The sequence below is a fragment of the Apis dorsata genome, unplaced genomic scaffold (genome assembly GCF_000469605.1).
Source record: "Apis dorsata unplaced genomic scaffold, Apis dorsata 1.3 scaffold_162, whole genome shotgun sequence".
Lineage (NCBI taxonomy): Eukaryota > Metazoa > Arthropoda > Insecta > Hymenoptera > Apidae > Apis > Apis dorsata.
The window spans coordinates 183283-206889 of record NW_006263451.1 but is presented as its reverse complement, the minus strand read 5'-3'; the positions used below and the strand labels follow the sequence as shown (position 1 = coordinate 206889).

Here is a 23607-nt window from a genome sequence, read left to right as displayed (position 1 = left end):
TTGCTTGGATTTTTTCTTTTTTTTTTTTTTCTTTTTTCGTTTTTCCCCCACGACACGTGTCTATTGTCATCGAGCTGGCAAAGCGCGAGCGTATTTTCCCGCAATTTCGCACAAGAATCGAGAATGCAGTTTCTCACGGATGGCTTATCGTTATAAATCTTGAGAACCGGGACAGGTTAGTTAATTTCAAGATCACGGCGAAAAGGTTGTTCGCCGGTGGTGCATGGCGCGATGTCATGGCCTTTGGTAGTCGACTAATGGTGGAAAGCGAAGACAAGGACGTAATTAATTGTTAATTGAAATAATTGAACTGAACAAGTATCGTCATAGCATAGTTTAAATCAATTGATTGAAAATTCTATCATAAATTAATTCTTTATCTTATATTTTATTTAAATTAGAATTTTAATTGTTGAACACTCTAATGTATAGATATTATACGAATGTAAAAAAATTTTTAAATTTAAAGAATATAAAATCCAGACGCGGTCATGAAAAATCATAAATCATTAAGAAATGTAATTTAAAAATTTGAGAGGAAATTGAAATGATTTTGAAAAGGCAAATTAAATATTATTAGATATTTTATTCTATGGTGATCATGTGTGATATAGATTACGATCGAAGAATCCTCTATTCACTCAAATTTAGGACGTCGAAATTTCACGTATATTCGTCCCTTCCCTTTTCTTTATTTTTTTCGTTTTATGAAACGTTTGTACCGGTACAATCGTCCAACGTGAACCTGACCGGAATAAGGATGAACAGTTGCATTCTTTTTCTCGGAATTCCCCTCGTCTGTTCCGGTGATTTTAACGATGGGATAGAAACGATTCTGAGATTCTCGTACGGTTTCTCATTCAATGAGCATTGTACGAAACGGTATACAATAGCGTATAAACATCTATTAAATTTTTTTTTCCATCGATGAGAAAGAAATTCAAATATTAATTAGTTTCGGCCTTGATTATTTTATTTATCTATTTTTTTTTTTCTGTATTTCAATTAGACGAGTGAAAAAATGATTATCAATGTAAACTGGTCGATGGTTAATTTAATGGATATGAATTCTTAGAAGGAAAGAAAATCTTACAGTAGTTGTTAGGATGTAGGTCTCTGATGATGATTGTCGGTAGTTGAATGGTAAGTACAAAATTCATGGTTCGTTAGTCTGCAATTAGAACCAATCCATTTAACGTGGCTGTAATTGAGTCAACGACAATGGAACAGCATGAAAGATCTTGATACGAGCGCAATTTGCTGATTGCATGCAGTTGAGGACACTGTTTCCTTTATAATAAATCCTTCCGCCTAATAATTCCTCTTCTTCTTTTTTTTTTTTTTTTTCTTTTAATATCTTTATGATTGATATTTTCTTCCAGACTTGTATAAATTTTATTCACCTTTATATTTACAAATTTTATATAGTAAGTTTGTTGAAGATTATTAAAAAGATAATGGAGTATCGACGGAATAAAATTTTTTTTTTTACTCCAGAAAAATAAGTTTTATTAGGGTTATGACAAATCTTCAACGAAGAAAAGACACGATGAAATACAACTATTGTGAAAACTAGGATTTAAAAAAATGTGAGTTCGATAACGAAATGAAAAGCAAACAAGAATTCGTAGAGTAAACAGAATTAAAAGAGTTTTATAGCATTCCATTGCCTTGTTAATGCAAATTCGGGGATTCTTTCGTAAAATGAAAGATTGCTCGAATATTCGTCTAGAATTGAACGTTGTTGGCATCGTAGTTTTTAACTCTAACTTTGAGAGAAGCTTCTGCTCCATTTTTGAGAATAGAGAACGTTTGTTCTATTATAGAGAGTAAACTTTTGCTCTCGAGAATTGAATATTGCTTAACTTCTTTTTGCTTCGACATAACGAAGCAAGGACATCTACTTAATGAATCGATATATCACCAGTGCTTACAAGGCGTGCACTGACGAAGGATGCAAATTGCAAATTAACTTATCGCATATCTTCAATGTATAACAAAGTTTACAATGTGATTTGATTATTGATTAATTATTTGTATTCATCAACACGCGTATACCATGTGATACAATGCGAAGATATCGATAGAATTTCGTAAAAATTGTATAAAATTTTAATACATTCATTTTGCGTGTGAATTGTGTATGATACGTATTTTCATAGGAATTTATGTAAAGTATTGCGATATATAAATAGATTTTGTGAAAGTTACGTGTTAATATTTAGAATAACGGTAAGTTTCATACTTAATATCGCTCGTAAAATGGTTGATTTTTAATTTACTTTTTTTAAAAACATTTCTTAATTCTTGAATTCTATTTCGAATCGTAATTTAATATATTTTAATATATTAAATATATTTTAATATATAAAATATATAATTTAATATATTACGTTATATTTTAATAGATACACATCTTAATGTACAATTGTATACATTAAGAATTAATTAAAAAAGAAATTAGAACGAAATTAATGTTAAAATCTTAACGCTTCTACCTTCTCTAATCTTATCAAGTTAAAGTTTACAAATTACTTTTTAACAATTTCATTTCAGATTTACTTGATTTCTCAAGAACCATAAATCTGATTGTAACTATCTCTATATATCTTCTAACTAAAAACATATACGAAAACATATTTTCGGTACAAAGATATATATTCCAATAATTGAATCAACTTTCCAACAAAAAAATTAATTCACAATTCTCTAGCGCATCATCTACGCAATTCTCTTCTACACGGACGATTAATAAGAATCATTGTCCGCGTTCCAATTAACTGGGACGCATAACAAGAAAATAAACGTTCGTCTTCCTGGTATCTTCCTCATAGCAGAAGAAATCTCGCGGAGTTCATTTGCTTAATAAAAGGACACAATTTGCGCTTGTCTCGCGATTCGATCGACATCGCAGGCGGAACTTTTCTCCGCCCGATTTTCCCTTTCGCTCGAGGAATTAGAAATTTAAACGCGGCCGTTCGTTACGAATTCTCTCGGCGCTTTGTCTGTCGATTTTCTTTTCTTTTCTTTTCTTTTTCTTTTTCTCACGTGCAATGACCTTCCATAGAAGAAGAAGAAGAAGAAGAAGAGCGAGCAGCGAAAGTGTGATCGCTCGTCGCCACATATTAGCGCCAACATCCGTCACTTTCGCCGCCATTCCGAGCCAGGATTCAACGCGTGTCCCTTTTCTTCCCGTGTTTTTCATGCCCGTTCACGCTTGATTTTCACGCTTCAATCGTCCCATTGTCTTTGCGCGAGAGTTGACATGGCTGAACGTGGGGATTGTCGACAATAAGAAGAAATAGAAAGATTGGATTCTTAAAAGACGAGTAATGTTGTAATGTCCACTTCCTGGATACTCTTTCAGGATTCAGTTATTATTTATGAAAGACGGTTTTGACTATTCAATTAACAGTGTTTTAAATAAGACGTGTTGAATACGAGGAAATAAAATATTATGTTCCATTCCTTTTACAGATCAATGATTCATTTGATATAAATTATTATACAGCGAATCTCTATTTGAACTCTATCATTTCTTTATTGAAAAGTTTGATTTTCTATGAAAATTTGCGGTTTAATAATTAAAAAAACGATGTATTTGTAAAATTTTCTTTTCAAAATAATTATTAGTTTTAAATTTAATTTTCTAATTAGTTCAAACTTTAAAGTATAGGAAAGTGTTACTTTTTTCTGATTATTTGATTTATCGCTTCGTGATTTCTTCTCTTTCAATAATTTCGTTATTAGAAAAATTCTAGACCATAGTCTAACAAGACCACCAGTCTTTTCTTCTCGGTCATTTCTTATTAACTATTCCTATGGCGAAGTGATACGCATAAATCTCTGTATTATCATTTCCACTTTAGCAATCCAACAAAAGTCTCTTTTCATTCTCCATTTACGACGTTACGATTCTTAAAATTATTTCCAATATCTCAGGCTAATTATCGATCATATTGGATATCGAAATCGTTTCTATCCTATATAAAGGAAAATCGTTGTGCTCTGCCCTGATAAAAATCCAATTTATAGAAATGCTTTTCAATACGAGAAACACGATATATCGGATGCATATCGTCATAACTTTGAAGTAAAGTGAAAAGAGAAAAAAAAAAAATTGAAAAAATGCTGAAACGTTGATTAACATATCCTTAATTGTTCGATCGATTACACGTGAAATATCCGTATTTAGCGCATTTCCTATTCGCGGAATTTACTTATTCATGTCCAGATAGATACATGTTATTCAAAATAATTATTAGTCTCAAATTTAATTTTCTAGTTAGTTCAAACTTCAAAGTATAGGAAAGTGTTACAACCATAAATTTGTCCATTATTGGGAAAAAAGATGATATCAAAAATTAAGGAGTGTAGACAGATAATTAATCTTCTTCAATCTCAATATAATCCAATAATAATATATATATGCAGTATCCTCAATTTATTTTACTTTTTCCAACAATTTGTTTATTTTCCTAGAATTAATTTCCTTTCTTTCTTCTAATAATATTTGCATAAGTTGTTAATTTCATAGAAATTATGCATTTCTATGAAATTATGCATCATTATCCATATAATACTATTCACATATGCAATACATCGTTATCACTGAAAAAGGGAAAAACTAGAAATACTTCCTTACTTTCTTTGAAGTTACTTCACATGAAACTCACCCATAAAGAAGAAATTATTTCAGTTTTAAAAGAATATATATATATATACGCATACTCGTAACCACACACCATTTCCACAAAACATTTTCTTTCCCCATTTGCAACGCTTTCACGGATAGTAGCACGTAGAATAAGATCGGTATTCTCATAACGTATCGAGCTTCTCGATCGAGAGATACTTATTTAAGTGAATCGAAGAAACGTTATGTCCCATCTTCCTTCTTCTCGGATAATTCACTCGCTCTCATATCCACGTCGATGGATCGAAGCTCGAGTATCGATTCGCTCGATCATTTACGCAAGGATGTCCGAGTTTTCGTTTCCAAAATGAAAATGATCCGGACGAGGTGTGTTTTGCATTCTCTCCTCTTGATTATAATGCACGTCGAGCCACGGGCAATGAACATTAATATTCCACCGCGGTTTCGTCATTCAATTTCTCGTATTCGCGTTCCTTTGTAGCGAAAATGCCTAGGGAACTGTTACGTGGCGGTAATTCATGGCGCGAGCCATGAATACTGCGATTATATCGGCCAGAACGATTCGCTCGGTTCATGTATTCTCCATTCTCGGATTTTTTTTTTTTTATAAACGCGAAAAATTAAACTCTATCATGATCGCGATTTTTCTGCGATTTGATAAATGTATGGATAGTTCGGTTTCTCAAGATCATTGAGAATGATTTGGGAATGAAGGATGGGCATATTCGAAAGAGCAGTTTTTTTAAAAGAAAAAAATTAATTGTATTCATAGTTTTAATTGAATAACGAAATTTATATTAATATCTTTTGACATATTTATTTAATTTTGTGAACTAGAATTATATATAATTGAGATATTTTATTTTAATATTTACAATTTCGGAATCGGTATAAATAATTCATCTCGATAGTAATATCTGATTAAAATCTGATTTAAAACAGTTTGCTTAAAAAATATGGAATAATATGGTAAAATAAAGTATTTAGAAGTATTAATGGAAATTCAGGAAAGGAAAATATAAAACGTAGATTATTACATATTTTATTTCCATATAAATGGAAATAGTTTCCATTTATTTTTTCAAATAGAATTAAATTTATCGCTATCTCGGCTATTACACAATGACCGCATAACGATTTACCTCTACTTATCAAAATATTGCTAATGAATCTTATAAGTATGCGGAACATATTCAATTTTATAGTGGCGAAATATAGGATGCAAATCGTCGAAAACAAACGATTCTCTTTATAAATATAGTTCAACAATATCTTTTTCTCACTTCTTTGACTCGTAAACAAAATTGAAAAGCCTTATACGCTGTTTTTTTTAGTGAATTTATAATCAACTCTAATTTATTACACATATTTTCTGATAGCAACCGTACCTTTCTCCCATATGTTTCCACAAATTCCAACTAAAAAATTCTAACTAACTCAGAACACCAATCATTATTACAACCAACAAATAACTCCTCTCATCTTCTATATCATCAAACTCAAAAATAATGATCGAATCACGTCACGTGAAACAAACAAAAAGGGCGTCAAGTAAAAGAGCAAACAAAGAAATACTTTGAGAAAAAGCTAAAAAAAGAGGAAAAAAAAAAAGAAGAGCATCAGTCGAAAAGCGTTCATCCCGCTGATAGAATTTCAAAAAAAAAAAAAAAAAAAAAAAAAAGGCCCAAGAAAAAAAGGTTTCCCCCCCCTAAAAAATTTAAAAAAAAAAAAAAAAAAAAAAAGAAAGAATCGCCGATGCACTTTCTGGTTAAGGATCACGACCTTGCCGTCACGAATCCGGGATTCGATCACGCTCGCTTTGCCCGGTCGAAACTGGCCTTTTCTTTTCGTGCGTCGATCACGAGCCCCGCCATGGGAAGTTAACATTCCGGTGGCGTCGATCCCGACTTTTAAGGCCTTTCCAGCTGATATAGACCGGAGAGATACCGTGTTGTGAGATACCCTTTCTTATTTCTTCTATGAGCCACGCCTTGCCCCGTGGTACCATTCGCGCACACCCTTCACCACATATAGAACGGCGTTAGGAAACGGCGTAAGGAGAGGCTACGGTGTATCTCGATCGATGATATCGTTATCGGGAACGAAATCGATGATTGCGTACACTGTGTGGAAGTTCATTTGTTGAATGGAAGATAGCAAATTGATTTGCATGTTGAAGAGGAATATTTTCGGTACTATAATCGAAACAATACGGAGTTACGAAGAGTAGAGAGTTAACTTAAGTCGAGAAAAGTATTTAAGGATTATTTGTTTCGATTAAGTTTTGTTTTTATTAATTTTTTTATGTGATCGTGATCGTTATTGGTCTTGGAACTTTGAGAAAATACCTTTACGTATCGTACGAAAGGTCATATTATTTTTCTATAAGTTATGTGCTTATTTTATGATTTCTCATTAGAAGTGGAACCGCCTTCTTATTGCTGCAATCCTTTCAACTGATGTTTGATCATTAAGTGGTCTTAACCGTTTCGAAGTCATGGAATACTTTTGATTATAAGAACGATTTACGGAACACCGAGATATCACCAAGGTAATATGAACATATTTTTTTATTAAAGATTGTAAAAAAAAAGAAATATGTAGTTAGTGCACCGCTTTCATAATTTCATAGAATGTTAATAATCTTTCGTCCACTCTTACCTCTTAAGTTTTTAAAATTGGATTAAAATATTAATTCCTGTTATGAAATCCACTTACTCAAAAATTTCGATAACGATAAAATCAAAAAAAAAAAAAAAAAAAACACTTTATTAAATACGAAAATATCTGGAGATCGAATTATGAACAATTTTTAAAAATATCTCGAGTATATACAGTGAGTGCTAAACAATTCTAAATTCAAGTCTCTCATCAATGATGATGGTATCAACTTTATTTAATCCGAGCCTCGGATATTCGCGAATCTTGTATCCGTTCTAGCAACGGTATCTGGCGTTATTATTTGTTACTATTTAGAAAATCTGACGCAATTTAGAGACGAGAGCTAGTCACTGAACACGTTTCGCGTGAAATCTATTTTTCCATCACTTTGCACGCTTCATTATGAAACGAGAGTTCGGTCGAGTCAGAATCTGAGAATCGATTCGAAGAGAAGAACGAATTGGACGAATTCAATCTCGATTTGCGTCATAGAGGGGAGTGGATCGATGTACTTCGAGGTGTTCACTGTAGGAAGATTTCTTTGGCAAGATACTTTTTGTTTTCTCTTCGTAAATCTGGATTATTCTTTTTTTAGATCTCACGTGGGTTCTATATATTTTTTCTTCTCTTAAATTTATATTTGGAATTCAATATATAGGATATGGGTAAGAAAATATTGAATCGATATTTTCTGTAGAGAATAAAACTTATAAAAATAGAATTTGAAAACTTATAATGGAAATTTTGAATATATGACTTGGTTCTTGGGCAATTTTAAAAACAATTTGATTGTTAACAAATTTTTACAATCAAATTGTACAATGAACAAGAATATGTAAATTTATGTTAAAATTTGTCTTAGAAAGTTTTTTTTATCTATAAGTTAAAAAAGAAAGAATTGAATTTGAAGATATGACTATGATTCTTTACGTATGCTAATGATCATAATGCTCTCGATAAATATCATTAATTGTACTTCAACTGGAAGGAAATCTTTCTAATGTTGATAAGTAGAGTTAGAACATTTGGAATTTGAAAGCATTTGTAATGCTCTCAATCAGAACTTTCCAAATTGTATTTCATTGTAAGTGATTGGTAAAGAAACCTTGTACGTACTTACTCTATTATTCTTTTGAAGACGGTCGAACAATTGGTCTGAATTGAAATCACAATAGAAGCCTAGATTCACCGTTGACATTTTGCCTAAAGTTTATAATAATGTACTTCCTCTTCGTGCATGACAATTTTTCTTTACAATAGTTCCCTAACTTTCTGCAACCCATCTATATATCCTTGTAAAATTCACGTTTTAATCTATTACATAATCATATACACGAAAACACGTCACAACTTCCTTTCTTCGCAACATCGTTCCCGATTATTATAATATTCAACCCGTTATCACTCGTTTGAAAGTTTAATACAATCGTAATAAAAATTTTATACGAAATAACTTATGGATAAATACTTTTCCACAAACGTGTATTCGATTCTTCTCACATACAAAAAAAAAAAAAAAAGAAAGAAACATAATCATCTTTCTCTTCACGAATTTCAATCAAATTATTTAAGGAACGTTTCGTACGTTTACGCTTGAAATCCACATCGACACCTATCGATCTCCACTCCACCGTGACGCTTGGACCAATTATAAATCATTTAAAACATCGTCCAATAGCAATGTCGTATGCATGTCGAACGATCGGGCGAAATCGGCACGAAGGCATGTGCCGCGAAAAACATCGGTCGAAACCAACGATTCGATCAATGATGAATCGCGATTCTTGACCGATCCGTGAATAATCGATCGCCGCTCTCTCAGCAAACGAACCGAACGAATACACACGGCCATTGGACCCTTCAGTGGCACACGTCGATCGTTGTTGCGTCCGGTTATAACAATACATTCGTCACCGGTGCGTTCGTACTGTTAGCCGCCTCATACACGCCATTACGGTCACGATACTCTTCGAATATGTAATTTACGACTGAACCGCGAATACCGCTCGTGTTCTTCGATCTGCATACAATAACCCGGCGAGATACGACGAACATTGTCGCAATTATTATCGGCGCGCGTGCATCGGTTTCGATTTTTAAATATTTCGTATCGGGATTTTATTCCTTTTTTTTTTCTTTCTTTCTTTCTTTCTTCCTTCTTTTTGTTTGTTACATGTGTACATACATAGTTACGTTACCGGTGAATAACAAACGCTTGTTGCACCAGGAATTTAACCTTTTCCTATTCTTCTCGAAAGTGTTGCACTTTGGGTTTGTAAAAAATGGACGATCGGCGATGAGGATCGTGGAGGTTGAAGGGGGATAGTGGAGAAAGAGGATTAAAAATTTTTTGATTATTACAAGATCATAGGTATTGAAGGCAAAAATTTCTTGGATTAGAAAAATTAGTTGTTAATAGAAAGAATTTCAAGTATTAACTTGCTCTAATAATTGCAGATGTTTAATAAAAAAAAAAAAAATTCCCCGTGGGAAGTGAAAGCTTAATAAAATGATGCGACGTTATTGGTGTTAGCAAAGGCGTCGGATAGCCTTTTTAATGTTACGTCAACGCGATAGATCGGGTGTAAATCTTCGAACGTCATCGCGATTATCATCATACTTTCAACCTGTTTCGGTATTCATTGTTTCTTTGTCCTTCCCATGGTTTTATATACTTTTGGTGTGCGTTTCAATGTCTCGTTTGGAATTCTTTTGTCCTATTATGGACATTCCTTTTTATTAAAGCCGTTTATTATTCACGTATTAATAAAGATTTAGAAGACATTTAGAAATTATCTATAAAGAATTCAATTGTCTGTAATTAAAAACTTTTTTCCACTTTTAGATATCTTTGTTTTTTTTATCACATATATTTATTTATACGATCGCTCGTTAGAAATTTAAAACCTAACGCGAGTTACATGATATTACCAATGACAAATAACGTTCACAAACACCACGACGAATCCACCACTTCCGTTCCTGTATACATATATTGAATCATCAGGATTATCCATGTTGAGCCAAAGAGGCCTAAACATTTTTACATCTCAAGATCAGGTGACATAATTTCCAAAGATCGATCGGAAAGCCTCAGCATCTCATAAATATCTGCCAACACGGACGGAGATGGTGCACGTATATCACTGTGGCGTTATACCACTTACATAATATGTTTTCGCATAAATAAAGAGCTCGCAATTACTCAGACTCGATCAAGAATGAATGAAAAAGTATCCCATCTAATAACTCAATAAGGTAACGACATTGAAATAATATTAATGTAAAGTGCAGCTGGTCCACGTGCCAAGAGTTCCATGCCGAAAGAAATAACGAACACGTCATCGAACACATGGTTTTCCCTTCGAATCTTATTCCCGTTGCACAAACAGGACGAGCAAGTGATAATTTTTTTCGCGAATATTTGTGGATAATATTTTGAACGAAGATAATTCCTTGACATCGATATTTCTCTTTATTCCGATTCCTTTATTCGGATGTAAAAAGACGATAAATTTAGTTTTTTTTCAATCAAATATTTTGATGATGAATTTTTATATATTTAGTAGGCATAGAAGAATTTTTAATTTTTAACCTCGTTAAATTGTGACAAATAAATTTCGATTTGTCTTTTTTTTTTTATATAAAAATAGTATTTATAAATATTAAAAAATTCATATTTGACAAAAGTCAAATTTTTCTTACGATAAGGATCAAATTTAGATATTAAACGCTTGTTTTTCAAAAGGAGTATCATACATTATGTCATTATGCCTTAGTAAAACTCTGTCATAACTCGTCATACCTCATAACTGCGCGCTATTACAAAAGAAGAACATGGATTACAAAATGAAAAAAACATGGAGGGCGGATCTACGATCGCAAGAACGGTCATAGAGACGCGACTTTTTCTCTATGATTACCAGTCATTTCGATGGCACGTTCCTCGTAATCACGAAACCCGCTCAAAGATTCCTATATCCTCATCCATCATTAAATGCACGGTCTCTTGTCACTCGTTATATGAATATGTATCGTATATATGATGAAAATGTATCGTATCGGATATGTATCGTATATTATGGATGGAGGAAATATCGTTGGGCGGCGATTTCTAGGACGATATTGTGTAATCTGTAAGTGGCCTCTAATCGTCATTTAAGTTTTATTTTGATTTTGTGTAATTGCGTTGTTAATAAACATTTGTAATGTCCCGAGGTTGAAGATATATTGCATTATAATTGAAATTCCTTGTTTATTGCTCATTAAATTTTTATGACATATTTTTTTCTCCTTTTTTGTCAGAATCCATCAATTGTTCTTATGTTACATGATTATACTTACGTTTATAATGATTTGAGACTAAAAAAAAATTATTATATGAAATTAGAATTCCCTATTGAATTTTCCATTATTTGTTTTTCCTTGCTTTTTAGTTGTGGTTGATCAATCATACTTTTGTCATATGATTAATATTACGGCTGTTAGGTTTCTGAATATCACGTATCATAGAAAGTATGACGTCTAGAGGTTGCTTCTAAGATAACATTGCGTAACCTTATTGTGATAACTTCAGTGATTTGATTTAATTCAATTATTATCTTTTTATTATTTAAGCAATTTTGGACTATTGATGTTACACTTTTCAATGAATCCATTAAAATATTTTTAAAATATTTTTAAAATATAAATAATCAATTTTTAATTTTATTTTACAAATCATTTTAGTCTCAAACAAAATATACTATTAATGTACAACGTGCTATTATTACCGTGTTTCTAAGTATCGTAAATGATTCAAGACGTGTATGAATGATACCGAATGTTTCTTTAGAATTTCATGAACTCAGTGTTCATGAAAATAGATTTCAAAATATAACTTATGACATCAGTAATTATTTAAATCGATTTGAACTAAAATATGATTTTAAATTTTCTCTCTTTCATAACCAAGACTTTTCATATTTTTTTCAACGATCCATAATAGATGATAATCAATATAACCTCATACAGCCATTTGCTGGTAACGTAATCATATGGAAATGTCGATGGCTATTGTATCTGGTACAATATTGTGTAATTCGAAGAACTATTATTGCCTGTAATTATCAGCCATTTTAATGTTCTCTTTCGAGTTATACATAATTAATATTTCAATAATTCTTTCAATGAATATTATCATCGAAAAAATTAATAATCTTTGTAATCTTAGATATTTGCTTTATTGTACTTGAATATCATCGTTGAAAAGTTCAACATCTTTACACCAGATATTCACTTTGAACAATATTTTTTTTTTTCTTTGATAGCCTATGCAATCGATTCTAATGATAAATAGCAAGTAATTCTTCCATCGTATATGTCTATTAAATAATATGTCTTTCAATTGTTGTTGTGATTGTATTTATATATAAAAAATTACGAATTGTTTATGATTTGTTCATGATACGATCAGCATTGTATGCCACAATAAATCCTTAGAATCTGTATTCTTTTGCTGTATTTCTACATGATCGATATTGTTTATGGTTTTTTACAGACTCATATACAATACAATACAATTATGTAATTGTAATAAATTTTGTCATATAATCAATAATTCCTGTATTATCTCATCCAGTATCATTAGATTTCGTAGCACTGATAAAACATTAGAGAGACAGGAAGTAACCATTCAATTCTTAATTCTCGTAGAATTTGATAACATTTTTATTTACCTTTGAGATATATAATTTAAACTTATTTTCATCTTTAGATATAAATCATATTTTCACTGTGTATTTTCATTTCTTAGAATCAACGTTAAAGAAATTTTTAAACGAAAAAATTATTCGATTTGAATCAATTCAATAAAAATTTTATATCCAAAGATATTGAAAGAGAGGGATTACGCATAGAAGAATAGAAATTATTTTTAATTTGTTGAAAAAAAAGAAATTCTTTCTGAAAGAAAGAATATTGGAGATTATGGTTAAACGGTTTTATAGAGAGAAAGAGAAAGAGAGAGAAAATAAGTTTCATATTATAAGAAGTTTTTAGGTTTCTTGCAAAATTTATTCGAAATAAACCGAGAAACAGAAATTCGATTGTTTCAATGTAAAGTGGTAAAAGTGGCCACGAACAGTTACGAAATGTGCTCATTTTCAATTCACTTGAATTTCTATCAAGCGAGTGCCTCGAAACTGACAAACACGCGCATCGTTCCATGCATTCCGTCACCTGACCATATGTTCGTTCTTGAACTTCCGCTTTTCTATCTACACCCTATATTTATATATTACATCTATTTTTCGATTTTATATTTCTTAAAGTGAAAATTACGAAAATTACGAAATTATCCGCTCGATTTAAAATTAATAACTTTTATTTTTATTTTTATTTATTTATTTATTTTTTCTAATTTTAATATACGATCACGAAATACCTCACATTTCTTTCACCAAACTCCCAGTTATGAATACATGGGAGAAAAACTACACGGCTATTAACCATTGAGCGGATAGAGTAAAGTATTTATTATATAACTTATTACAGCGGTAAATTTAATTTAATGAACAAGTGTCTGGCGATAAATATAGAACAAATCAATTGATGTCCCCTTCCTTTTTTTTTTCTAACATATATATTCAATTTCCAACACTATATTTTCCTACCTACCCTTGTTAATTTCTTTTTCCATTTTCTTTTGAATTAAATAAAAAAAAAGTAATGGATAAAATGGTGAAATTGAAATTGTTAATTTTCGGGAAAACTATTTGTTCAATATCGGCGAGAAAAAAAAAATCAATCACGATAATATTTTCTTACGTATTTAACCAACTTCCAGGATTTAAATTTACTCTTTCAAATGGCGCACCTTGACACGCTTCACGACACTATTAATCACTTGTTGCCGTACAAACACTCGGTTTAAAAAAAAAAAAAGTAATAGATAAAATGGTGAAATTGTTAATTTTCGGGAAAACTATTTGTTCAATCTCGGCGAGAAAAAAAAAACAAACACGGTAAAATTTTTTTACCGATTTAACCAACTTCCAAGATTTAAATTTACTCTTTCAAATGGCGCCCCTTGGCCCGCTTCCCGCCACTATTAATCCCTTGTTGCCGTACAAACCCTCGGTTTAAAAAAAAAAAAAAAAAAAAATCAAATTTAATTCTTCACCCACTACTCGCTAACAGCGCGATCCTTTTATCGGCTATTGAGTAACAGATTACCGGTATCCATTTATCCATTTCCGTGTTCGACTTTCACGTCCATGGAACGAAGGAAAACGCCATCGCGGCATAAGACGTACAAGGGCGCGAGGGAATGAATGAATGTAGCGACGCGTCTTCCCGCGGCAAAAAATTAATTATTTATTACCTCGTTATCCGCCGGCCTCTCTTAACGCGCGACGGTATCACACACCCGGCAACGTGCGAATTAAAATTCAATCGGTAATTTTATCGCCGTTTATGTCGATTTCTTAGAAGCGTCGCGAACAATTTTCAATTTCTATTTGTTTGTTCTTGCGACACGATTAACAAAATTGTTTGAGAAATTTTTCGTGTATCGAACACGATCAAATTTTATTAAATGATTTTGTTAAATGGATGTTGTTAAAATATTTAAAACGTAAAATAATTTAATTTTTCTTATCACCGGTCCTCTCTCAAAAAAAAGAAAAGAAATTATGGAAAATGGAAATTCAAAAATTCATTTCAAGAATTCATTTCTAAGGTTTTGGAGATTTAATATGTGTTGAAATAGAATTGGAATTTTATTAGATAATGTATTATTTCTTTCAGTGACTTTTTACATTCATCGATACATATATCGCGTGTAAGTTCTTGAAAAACTTATCGTCTTTTATGGTAATTCCCTTATGGAATTCCTCTTCAGATAGCTTTCAAGGTATTCAATTTCTTGTTATTGAAAAGTCGTATAAAGATAGCATACCAGAGAACGGAAATTAATTTTATGATGATTAAAATGACGTCAGAAATTCGACGTCAATCTACCACGAACGATGACAAAAACTACATCTATCTTTATTGGTTCAAGTCAAAAGAATGTTTGAATTGATCAACAAATCTTTCTACGAGAATATATCATGATCTCATTTACATATTTTAACGTAAATTTTGAATATTCTGCATTCAACGACGTGATCAATGATATGAGAAAAATTTTCATTAAAAAAAAAAAAAAAAAAAAATAGATTCTTCATTCATATATATTCAATTTATTACTCGTTATTACTCATAATTGACAGATGACGTATTTCCAAATTATTAATAAACAAAATTTATAAAAATCTTCATAAATTATTATATTCAAATTATCTTATAAATTATTATCCGTTCGAATATCTTGAATTAATATCTTTGTACATAAAACATACAAATAAACTGATATAAAAATAAATTATATCAATGGAAGTTTACAACTCTTGCAATATAAAATGCATCGTTGCATTAAAAAAAAAAAAGAAAAAATAACAGTTTGTCATAAATATGTTTCAAAACCATATTTAATCTTTTTCTCTTCCAAAACATCATTTATGTCATGTCCTGTCCTCGTAAAAATTATTAAATTTTATTAATTACTTACTAGATTGGTTTGCTTTCGCATAATCTGGAAGCAGAAACAGAAAGATAGCATCTTGAAGACGCCATGAGGATGTGGGCGAATGTTTGCAACATGTAATGTTTGCGCGTTGCTAGTTAAATCGAAATAACAGCTGCTCTTCTGCGTACTACTCGATTACAAAGATAAAAGCGTCATTTAAACATTATTCTCCTTATTCTCGCTATTTTTTTTTTTTTTTCCTCCCAGCCGTTTTAATGGCTGCGATTTAAGCGAGACGCGCTGCCTTTTTACATCCATCGACCTTGCCGCCCCCATCATTTGCACTACTTGAAGCGTTTTACCTAACCGCAATTATTTCACCCAGGGAATGTGGATCCGTTGCACGCGTCGGGCGTCGGGTTTTATACAAAGCGGGGACTCGATATTTTTAAAACGCTGACGACTATGTTTGCCGATGGCAAAAGAGGAACGTAAAACGTTGATAGATAGTTGGATTGATCGGTGGCCTATTTATTTCTGAGATGTAATCGAGATGAGTTGCTTTATTGAAGTGACCTGATTCAGAAATAAATCAGATATACTTTGAAACAGAATTTTTAGAATTGGAAAAAAAGAAACTTGGAAGTGTTACACGTTACATTGAATCCAAAATAAGTAGAGCAAAGGTTTTTACAAGAAATTTGTCTCTTATTTGTCCAATTCTGATACTACACTACTAACATTCATGCTACAAAGATGGAAAGAGTTCAAGAACTTCAAGATCCAATCGAATCGTGTCGATCCAATTCCTTCAAACTTGATTCTGAGCCTTACGATCAGTTACGTGCTCACGTACTGTCCAGTCGCATGCTCCTCGATCGATCCTTTGCAGAAAAAAAAAAAGAGCAACATTTAAGACCACGATAAAAATACCGAACATACCTTCAAAAATGAAAGAACACGATCACGTAGCAAATGCGATCGTGTTTACCAACGTGTTTTCCATCGAATCCAAGATTGTGCATCGAACAATCGAACGCACGAAGCCGAAGGGCGGTGCAAAATCGGCGAACGCCCGTGCCACTTTCCAACCAACCGTTACCAGAATCGTGTGAAATTTCGTCGAACGCGATCCAAATAGAAATCATTGATCGTCGAGCCGCGATCGAGAGGCGATTCGGCCGTATTTGCATCGGAATTCGACGCGAAATCGTGCAACCGCGTACTCCTCCACAACGCCACTTTCGTAACGGAAGGAGAGAGGGGAGGAGAGGAGCCTCCTCGATCGAATCTTCTTTGAAAGGAAATCGGGAGTGGAAACGATTTCCTTCGCGGCGTATTAACAATCACAGATGCGATTTGCATAAACGTCATTGCGGTGCCGGTAACGCCTGTTGCTCCACATTCCGGAGCGTGGTCGTAACGCGGCAAGGTCCACCTTTTGTCAAGGATGAAAAATTCTTCGCCTGTCGGCGCACAGCCTCCTAATTACCCACCATATTTTCCCGCGTCACTTAGACCAATTAAAATCGGCGATACGGGTCTTTTGTAACGAGTCGTGTGATTGATCGTTTGAAATAGATAAACGCGTTTCCGGAATCGTGGGCAATGGATCATTATGAGGTTTGAAAAAATTAGATTAAATTGGAGTAGAAACGAACTGTCGTAGGGAAAAATCAATTTGATTAATTCCATGTAATTTGGTTCTTGAAAGATTAGTTTATAAAATATTAAAACTATATTTTCAGGAATTGATGAAATTGATCACTTCTTAGAAATAAATTCTAATCTAAATTCCTAGTTATATAAATAATTAAGTAGCAGAGGATTTGAATTACATTGATTCATAGTCAAATATATATTCACGAATTTTTAATCAAATCATTAACACTATTTATTCATTGGTTATTTCGACAAAATAATTACATCAATATTTGTTTCTCATCTTCATTATCTCTGTTTTTATCAATGTTTTCGTATATCAATATCTTGATGTCGTGATTATGCAATGTGTAGTGTAATATTGTTTTAAATATACTGTCAATGATAACCTTCATTTTTTGCATGCTCAATATATAAGGAAGGGATTACACGCTCAAAATCAAGTTAAAATCTAAATAAAAGTGAATAAATTAAACATCTATCATCACATGCGAAATATTATCATCAATTTTTTTTCTTTGATTTTTTTCTTTCGATTATTTTATATAATATTCGTAAGTTCTTAATGGAAGGAAATATAAAACATGATTCTAAGAATAATTACAAAACAAATTGCGTAAATGTTAATATATTTCTATTTTGATACTTTAGATAATCGAATATTCTTTTTTTCTACAAATTCTTCTCTTCTTTATTCAATTTATTTAAGTAATTAAAATTAATTGTAATTAACAATTGTACAACTTTAATTATTGATTAAATTTTTGTCCAATGCAATAAAAAAAAAAAGAAGAAAATTGTTCAGAGAATTTATAAAGTAGAGGACAGTCTCTTTTTCTATCATGTTTTAATTAAAAAATGCATTGACTATTCCTTACATAATTGGAAAGCGTGCGCGTGATTTTTCGTGTTATAAAACTGCATTAATAGGACTGTAATTAAAATGTTGATGCCCACTGAGCAAGTTAAGTGTTGAAGAATTAGCGCAATAAACTCGAATTTCTTCGACCGCCTCGAACAGTACTTTCCACGATTAATTATAAATCAACGTGATCGATGATAGGACTCGTTGCAAATTTTCATCTAATTAAAAAAGAAAAGTTTTCGTCAGAAACGTTCCTATTACGTGGTGTAGATTTTATTGATAAAAAACGCTGTTGTAACGATCTCTTCTGGCATTCTCATTTGAATACTTTGAGCCATGCCATTTCGGTTAAGTAATTTAGTTCTTTACATCATTATAAAATATTTTGATTATTTTAAAATTATACATTCTTCCAATTCTTATCCATTCTTCTAAAAAATACGATAAATACATTGAATATTAACTTCTATTATATTTACACATATAATTCTTCTATAACTATACATTTTTAGAATTTACAAGAGTCAAAACGAATCATTTATTCTTTTTTTTTTATTTATTATAAAAATAAACTTATTAAAATTATATTTAATTATTAAAAAAAAGTCAAAATTAATATTAAATTCTGATCCTTAGATAAATTTCACAAATTTGATTTTATAACCGATATTACGTCCAATTAAGATTGATCAAGATGGCGATACCGACAGGTACCACCTTTTCCTTCGGTCGATCGCCGTCTCTCACGAGTAAAGCCGGCACGGTTGCACGTGACTATGGTGCACGCGTGACACGTGCATGCATGCCAGACCTACAAACAGCTGTCAGTAGGTCTGGTCACAACCAGAGGCAAGGAAAAGTTAGAAAAGGCTTTGCGAAACTGGGCGGAATCGCTTTTACCACCCAGCCGCGGCATAAACGTTTGACCTTGCTCGATGCAGCGCGCGTGCGCGCAAGCTGAAGTCGGTAAAAGTTTCGTGCCTGTCGAAATCGCTTTGGAGACAGTTCTCGTGTTTTATTGCCACAATTACGATGATATTACGGTGCTTGAAAATTCAGGACAACGCGGAATTCATGCTGGTTAGAGTGCAATTTACTTGCGCTCGGTGGAAACCGGCGGTTTGTTAATTCGTTAACCCTTTCTGGAACTGAAATTTGTTCTTTTTCCTGTTTTTGTTCATACGAACGATATTCTATGGAGATTTACAAATCCTAAAAAAAAATTGCATTAGTAAATTTACTTAATAAAGAAGTGAGAAAAAAAATTTTTATATTTTGGACTTGAAATGTAGATGTACATGATGCATTTTAATTCTGAACAAAAAAAAAATAAAATTTGTGATGATAGAGTGAAGGTAAAGTGAAATTATATTGGAACTTGCACATTCTAAAATATTAATTTACTTTCTTACATGTATTTCTTTTTTTTATATTGTGATTATGATTAATATTCCGTTTTTATTTTCGTTTACAGAAAATTTAGCACCATCAGAATTAAAAAAATTGAGAAACAAGCAGAGGAAACAACGTAGAAAGGCTGAATTGGAAAGACAGCAGGCTGCTCAAGCTCAAGAAAAGAGAGAACAGCACAATAAATCACGGCAACAGACCGATCCTGATTTAGAACAACCTACGCTAGATGAACTTATACCGGAGAAACTGGAGAGGGTTAGTAGATTTATTAATCGGTTAAATTAATTGTTCGAAATAATACAGAATTTGATTCAAATTAAATGCTTATTTTCAGATCGAAGACCCGTTAGAGCAAGCAATCAAATTTTTACAACCATTACAAGATTTGGCATCGAATAGAATAGAGACGCATCTTATGGCATTTGAAATATACATTCGTAAAGGTACGTAAATCTTCGAATAATTATTTTCTTTTGCGAAGAAAAGTTATTTTTAATAAAAGTAATCACTTAAAATAATTTGCTATTTATTACATTATTTATAATAATCAAAAACATTGTAATATTTAATATATTAACAATTACTTTTAAATAGTTAATAATGATTTTAAAATATAATATTACAAAATGCTTCAAAATTTAATTGTATTAACCAATTTTTAATGCAATTTTTAATAATGAAATGCTTCTTGCAGGTCGTACCTTGTTAATGTTAAGGTCGATAAAACGTGCACACGGTCTAGATCCTAATAATCCAGATCTTCATACATGTTTGGTACGTTTCATGTTATACATTAACCGTTCACCGTTGGAAGGACCTGTAGGCGAAGTAGTGAAACGGCAAACATCAGGAATTTATTCAGCTTCAACAGCTACTCAATTGAATGCTGAATTCCTAAAAAAGAATCGAAACTCACTGCCGCATCTACTTCAGGGTGCGAGGATGTTATATGTCCTGGATCCCTCTGCTCAAACAAAAGCTCTCTCACTTATTACAAACATTGATGGTCTTGAAAGTGTAACACTCCAGAATTGTACAAAAGTATTGGAATCATTATGCAACGGTGACTTTGGTCATTGCGATTCAACGATCACTGATTATATGGTGAAATGTCATAAATACTTCCCATATGCGACCGCTTTTCGACCGCCAGAAACAAAAGTGACGGTAACGATCAAACATCAAGAAAAAGAGAATTCCATCAAGAACTGATCCAGGCACGCGCTGTCCAGCGTTACTGAAGCGTTATGTAGTTAGACGACGAGGCAAGTGAAGGAGAAGTATGTTAAGATATGTTTCGATCTACGTTGAAGAAACAAAAGAAAAAAAAAAAAAAAGAAAAGAAAGAACGAAATTAACGTTAAATGAAAAAAAAAAAAAAAGAAAAGAAAGAACGAAATTAACGTTAAATGAAAAAAAAAAAAAACGAACTTGAACGATGAACATATATAGTGAAAGAAGAAAAAGAAATTGGCGGATTTAATATTAATAATTATTAAACATGTATTATACACGAACTGTTCCTGGAACGTTTCATGTAGTGTGAACAGTGCTGGATAAACAGTCTTTAATAATAAATTATAACATGATGGGGCACGAGAGACAAATGCCTCTAAAGCGGTCCCGAATTTTAGGTGAACGAAGAAAAGAATGGCTTTAGCTAAATATTAATTAACAATTGGTACAGAACGAATTAAATGAGCGTTCTATCGACAGAACGTTCACGTTAAGAAGGATTGACAAAGTGTGAAAATGTTTAGTGCACGGATGGGATTGGGGCAGGGTGGTGAGGAATGGGGTGGAGTACAGTGTGTAAAATATATGACGTGCGTAAACTAACACATTGGTACAAAATACAAGACTTGTATACATTCATATGCGCGCTCTATGAATATTTCTACTTGATGTTAAGGTGTACTATTTTCAGCGATGTCTACATGAAATACTCTACTATGTAGAGTTTGAAAACTAGACGATCATCGAGCACCGATAATTGTACCACATATGTTCGACGCTACTTTTTGAGAATAGACTTTGTTCCAAGTCACGTAATTTGTCTGGTTCACTTCATTCGTAAAAACCGTTCAAATTTGTCAAGTGAACAAATACAATTTATCGTTTTCCTTCTAGAAATATCATTTTATTCCTATGTTTAAAACCAGGGTAATAATCTACGTTTGGATTGGAGCCCTGATATTCCATCGAGAGAACAGTCAATATGGAATTAATGTCCATTTGCGAAAGTCTCTGTACGAAACTTATTATAAGAACGATAAAAGTGCGTATTGTATACGCAAATTACCAAAGTATATGATAAATTGAAAAATAAGTGTCAATAGCAAAACAAACAGAATAAAAAAACATATATCTGTATGTGATCAGATACACAGAAATTTTAATAAAAGATAATGTTTAAATTTACAGGTATAAATCGAATGATGTTATGATTGCCTTGTTTATTTTTCAAAATGCCAATATATACTTATAAGTTGTGAGTTTCCTTGAATGAAAAAGAAAAAAGTTCAACAAAATGCAGATATTACAAACTAGTGATAATGTTTGTATATATTTCAACTATTACGTTAACAATATATATATAAATATACATACCACACTTCCTATTTTATTTAAGTCATAGAATATAATTTTGCGATTAGTTAATATAATAATATGGCAGTGTTAAAAGCTCACTGAATATCATCTTAATGGTAATCATAAAAATAAGATATTTGCATCAAGCGATATTCATAGTAATATATATTTAATACTTCAATTTGCTCCTAAAACATGCCGAATAAAATTTCACTACGTGCAAAATTAATCGATGGAATAATCTTCTATCAAAATACATTGAACATGATTATATTGTTTAAATTCATACCTTCTGTAAATGCATGGAATGTTTCTCAGGGCTACGTAAATAATATCGTAACATAAGCGATAATGTAGATGTTTTATTCATTCACTTTGCCATTAGTCATTTAATTATTGTACAATGCAAATAAAATATATGATTACTATACTAGTCTATCGATATACGAAATGTAAACAATTTACATTAGAAAAAATAATGCACATTATCATACATCACTCACATTACAACTTTTTGACCATGCATCTACCGAAGCGTTTTTATCTTTTAATACTATTTCTTTTTTAAATATATTATTTACATTTTACGCTTAAATTCATGCATAATTACTAAATTTTGGAAAGATAATGTGTATATATATATTAGTTGCTCCAATCTTTACCGGAGGTTGTTACCTCGATATAAAAATTTCTATTTCGCTCGTAAAACTAATTATCAAATCTTTAAGAAATAAATAATGTTGATTAAGGATGGTATATCAATCTTTAAAAGATTTCAGTTCAAATTTGCCTTTAAGTCCTTGATTTAATCAAACGAGCAAATAATAAGTGCATGGGTACCTCAACTCACATCCTCTTCCATCTCCTCATGTAAATGAATTCATCATATAGATTTTATATAAAGTTTATAACATATATATTTAAATTAACTTCTAAGATGACCTATTATACTAATTAAAAGGATTTGAAAGTCGAGCAAATTAATAATAATATATAAATTGCGATTACTTATTATTTTAATCATTGTATTACTAATATATACTGCCATTTGCAATAAGCTATTACAGTAAACTTCCGTATAACGCGGTTGTATAAATCTGCGTTATAGGAAATGCTGTATGAAGATTTTTCTCGTATAATACGAATAATATAAAGTAACATATTTGGAATGATTATTGTCATATTAATCTTTATTTTCTATATTCT

The 23607-nt window shown here is 31.7% G+C and overlaps 1 protein-coding gene across 1 annotated transcript in view; it reads left to right on the top strand.

Annotated features, from left to right (window-relative positions):
- The window catches only part of LOC102672295 (N-alpha-acetyltransferase 15, NatA auxiliary subunit), a 47301-nt gene extending 25412 nt beyond the window's left edge, over nucleotides 1-21889 (top strand). Inside the window, exons 9-11 of the mRNA XM_006613733.2 lie at nucleotides 19871-20064; nucleotides 20144-20252; nucleotides 20504-21889. Of these exons, the coding sequence (XP_006613796.1) occupies nucleotides 19871-20064; nucleotides 20144-20252; nucleotides 20504-21021 (821 nt within the window). The 3' untranslated portion in view covers nucleotides 21022-21889. The remainder of the gene's footprint in view (nucleotides 1-19870; nucleotides 20065-20143; nucleotides 20253-20503) is intronic.
- The last annotated feature ends 1718 nt before the right edge of the window (nucleotides 21890-23607 follow it).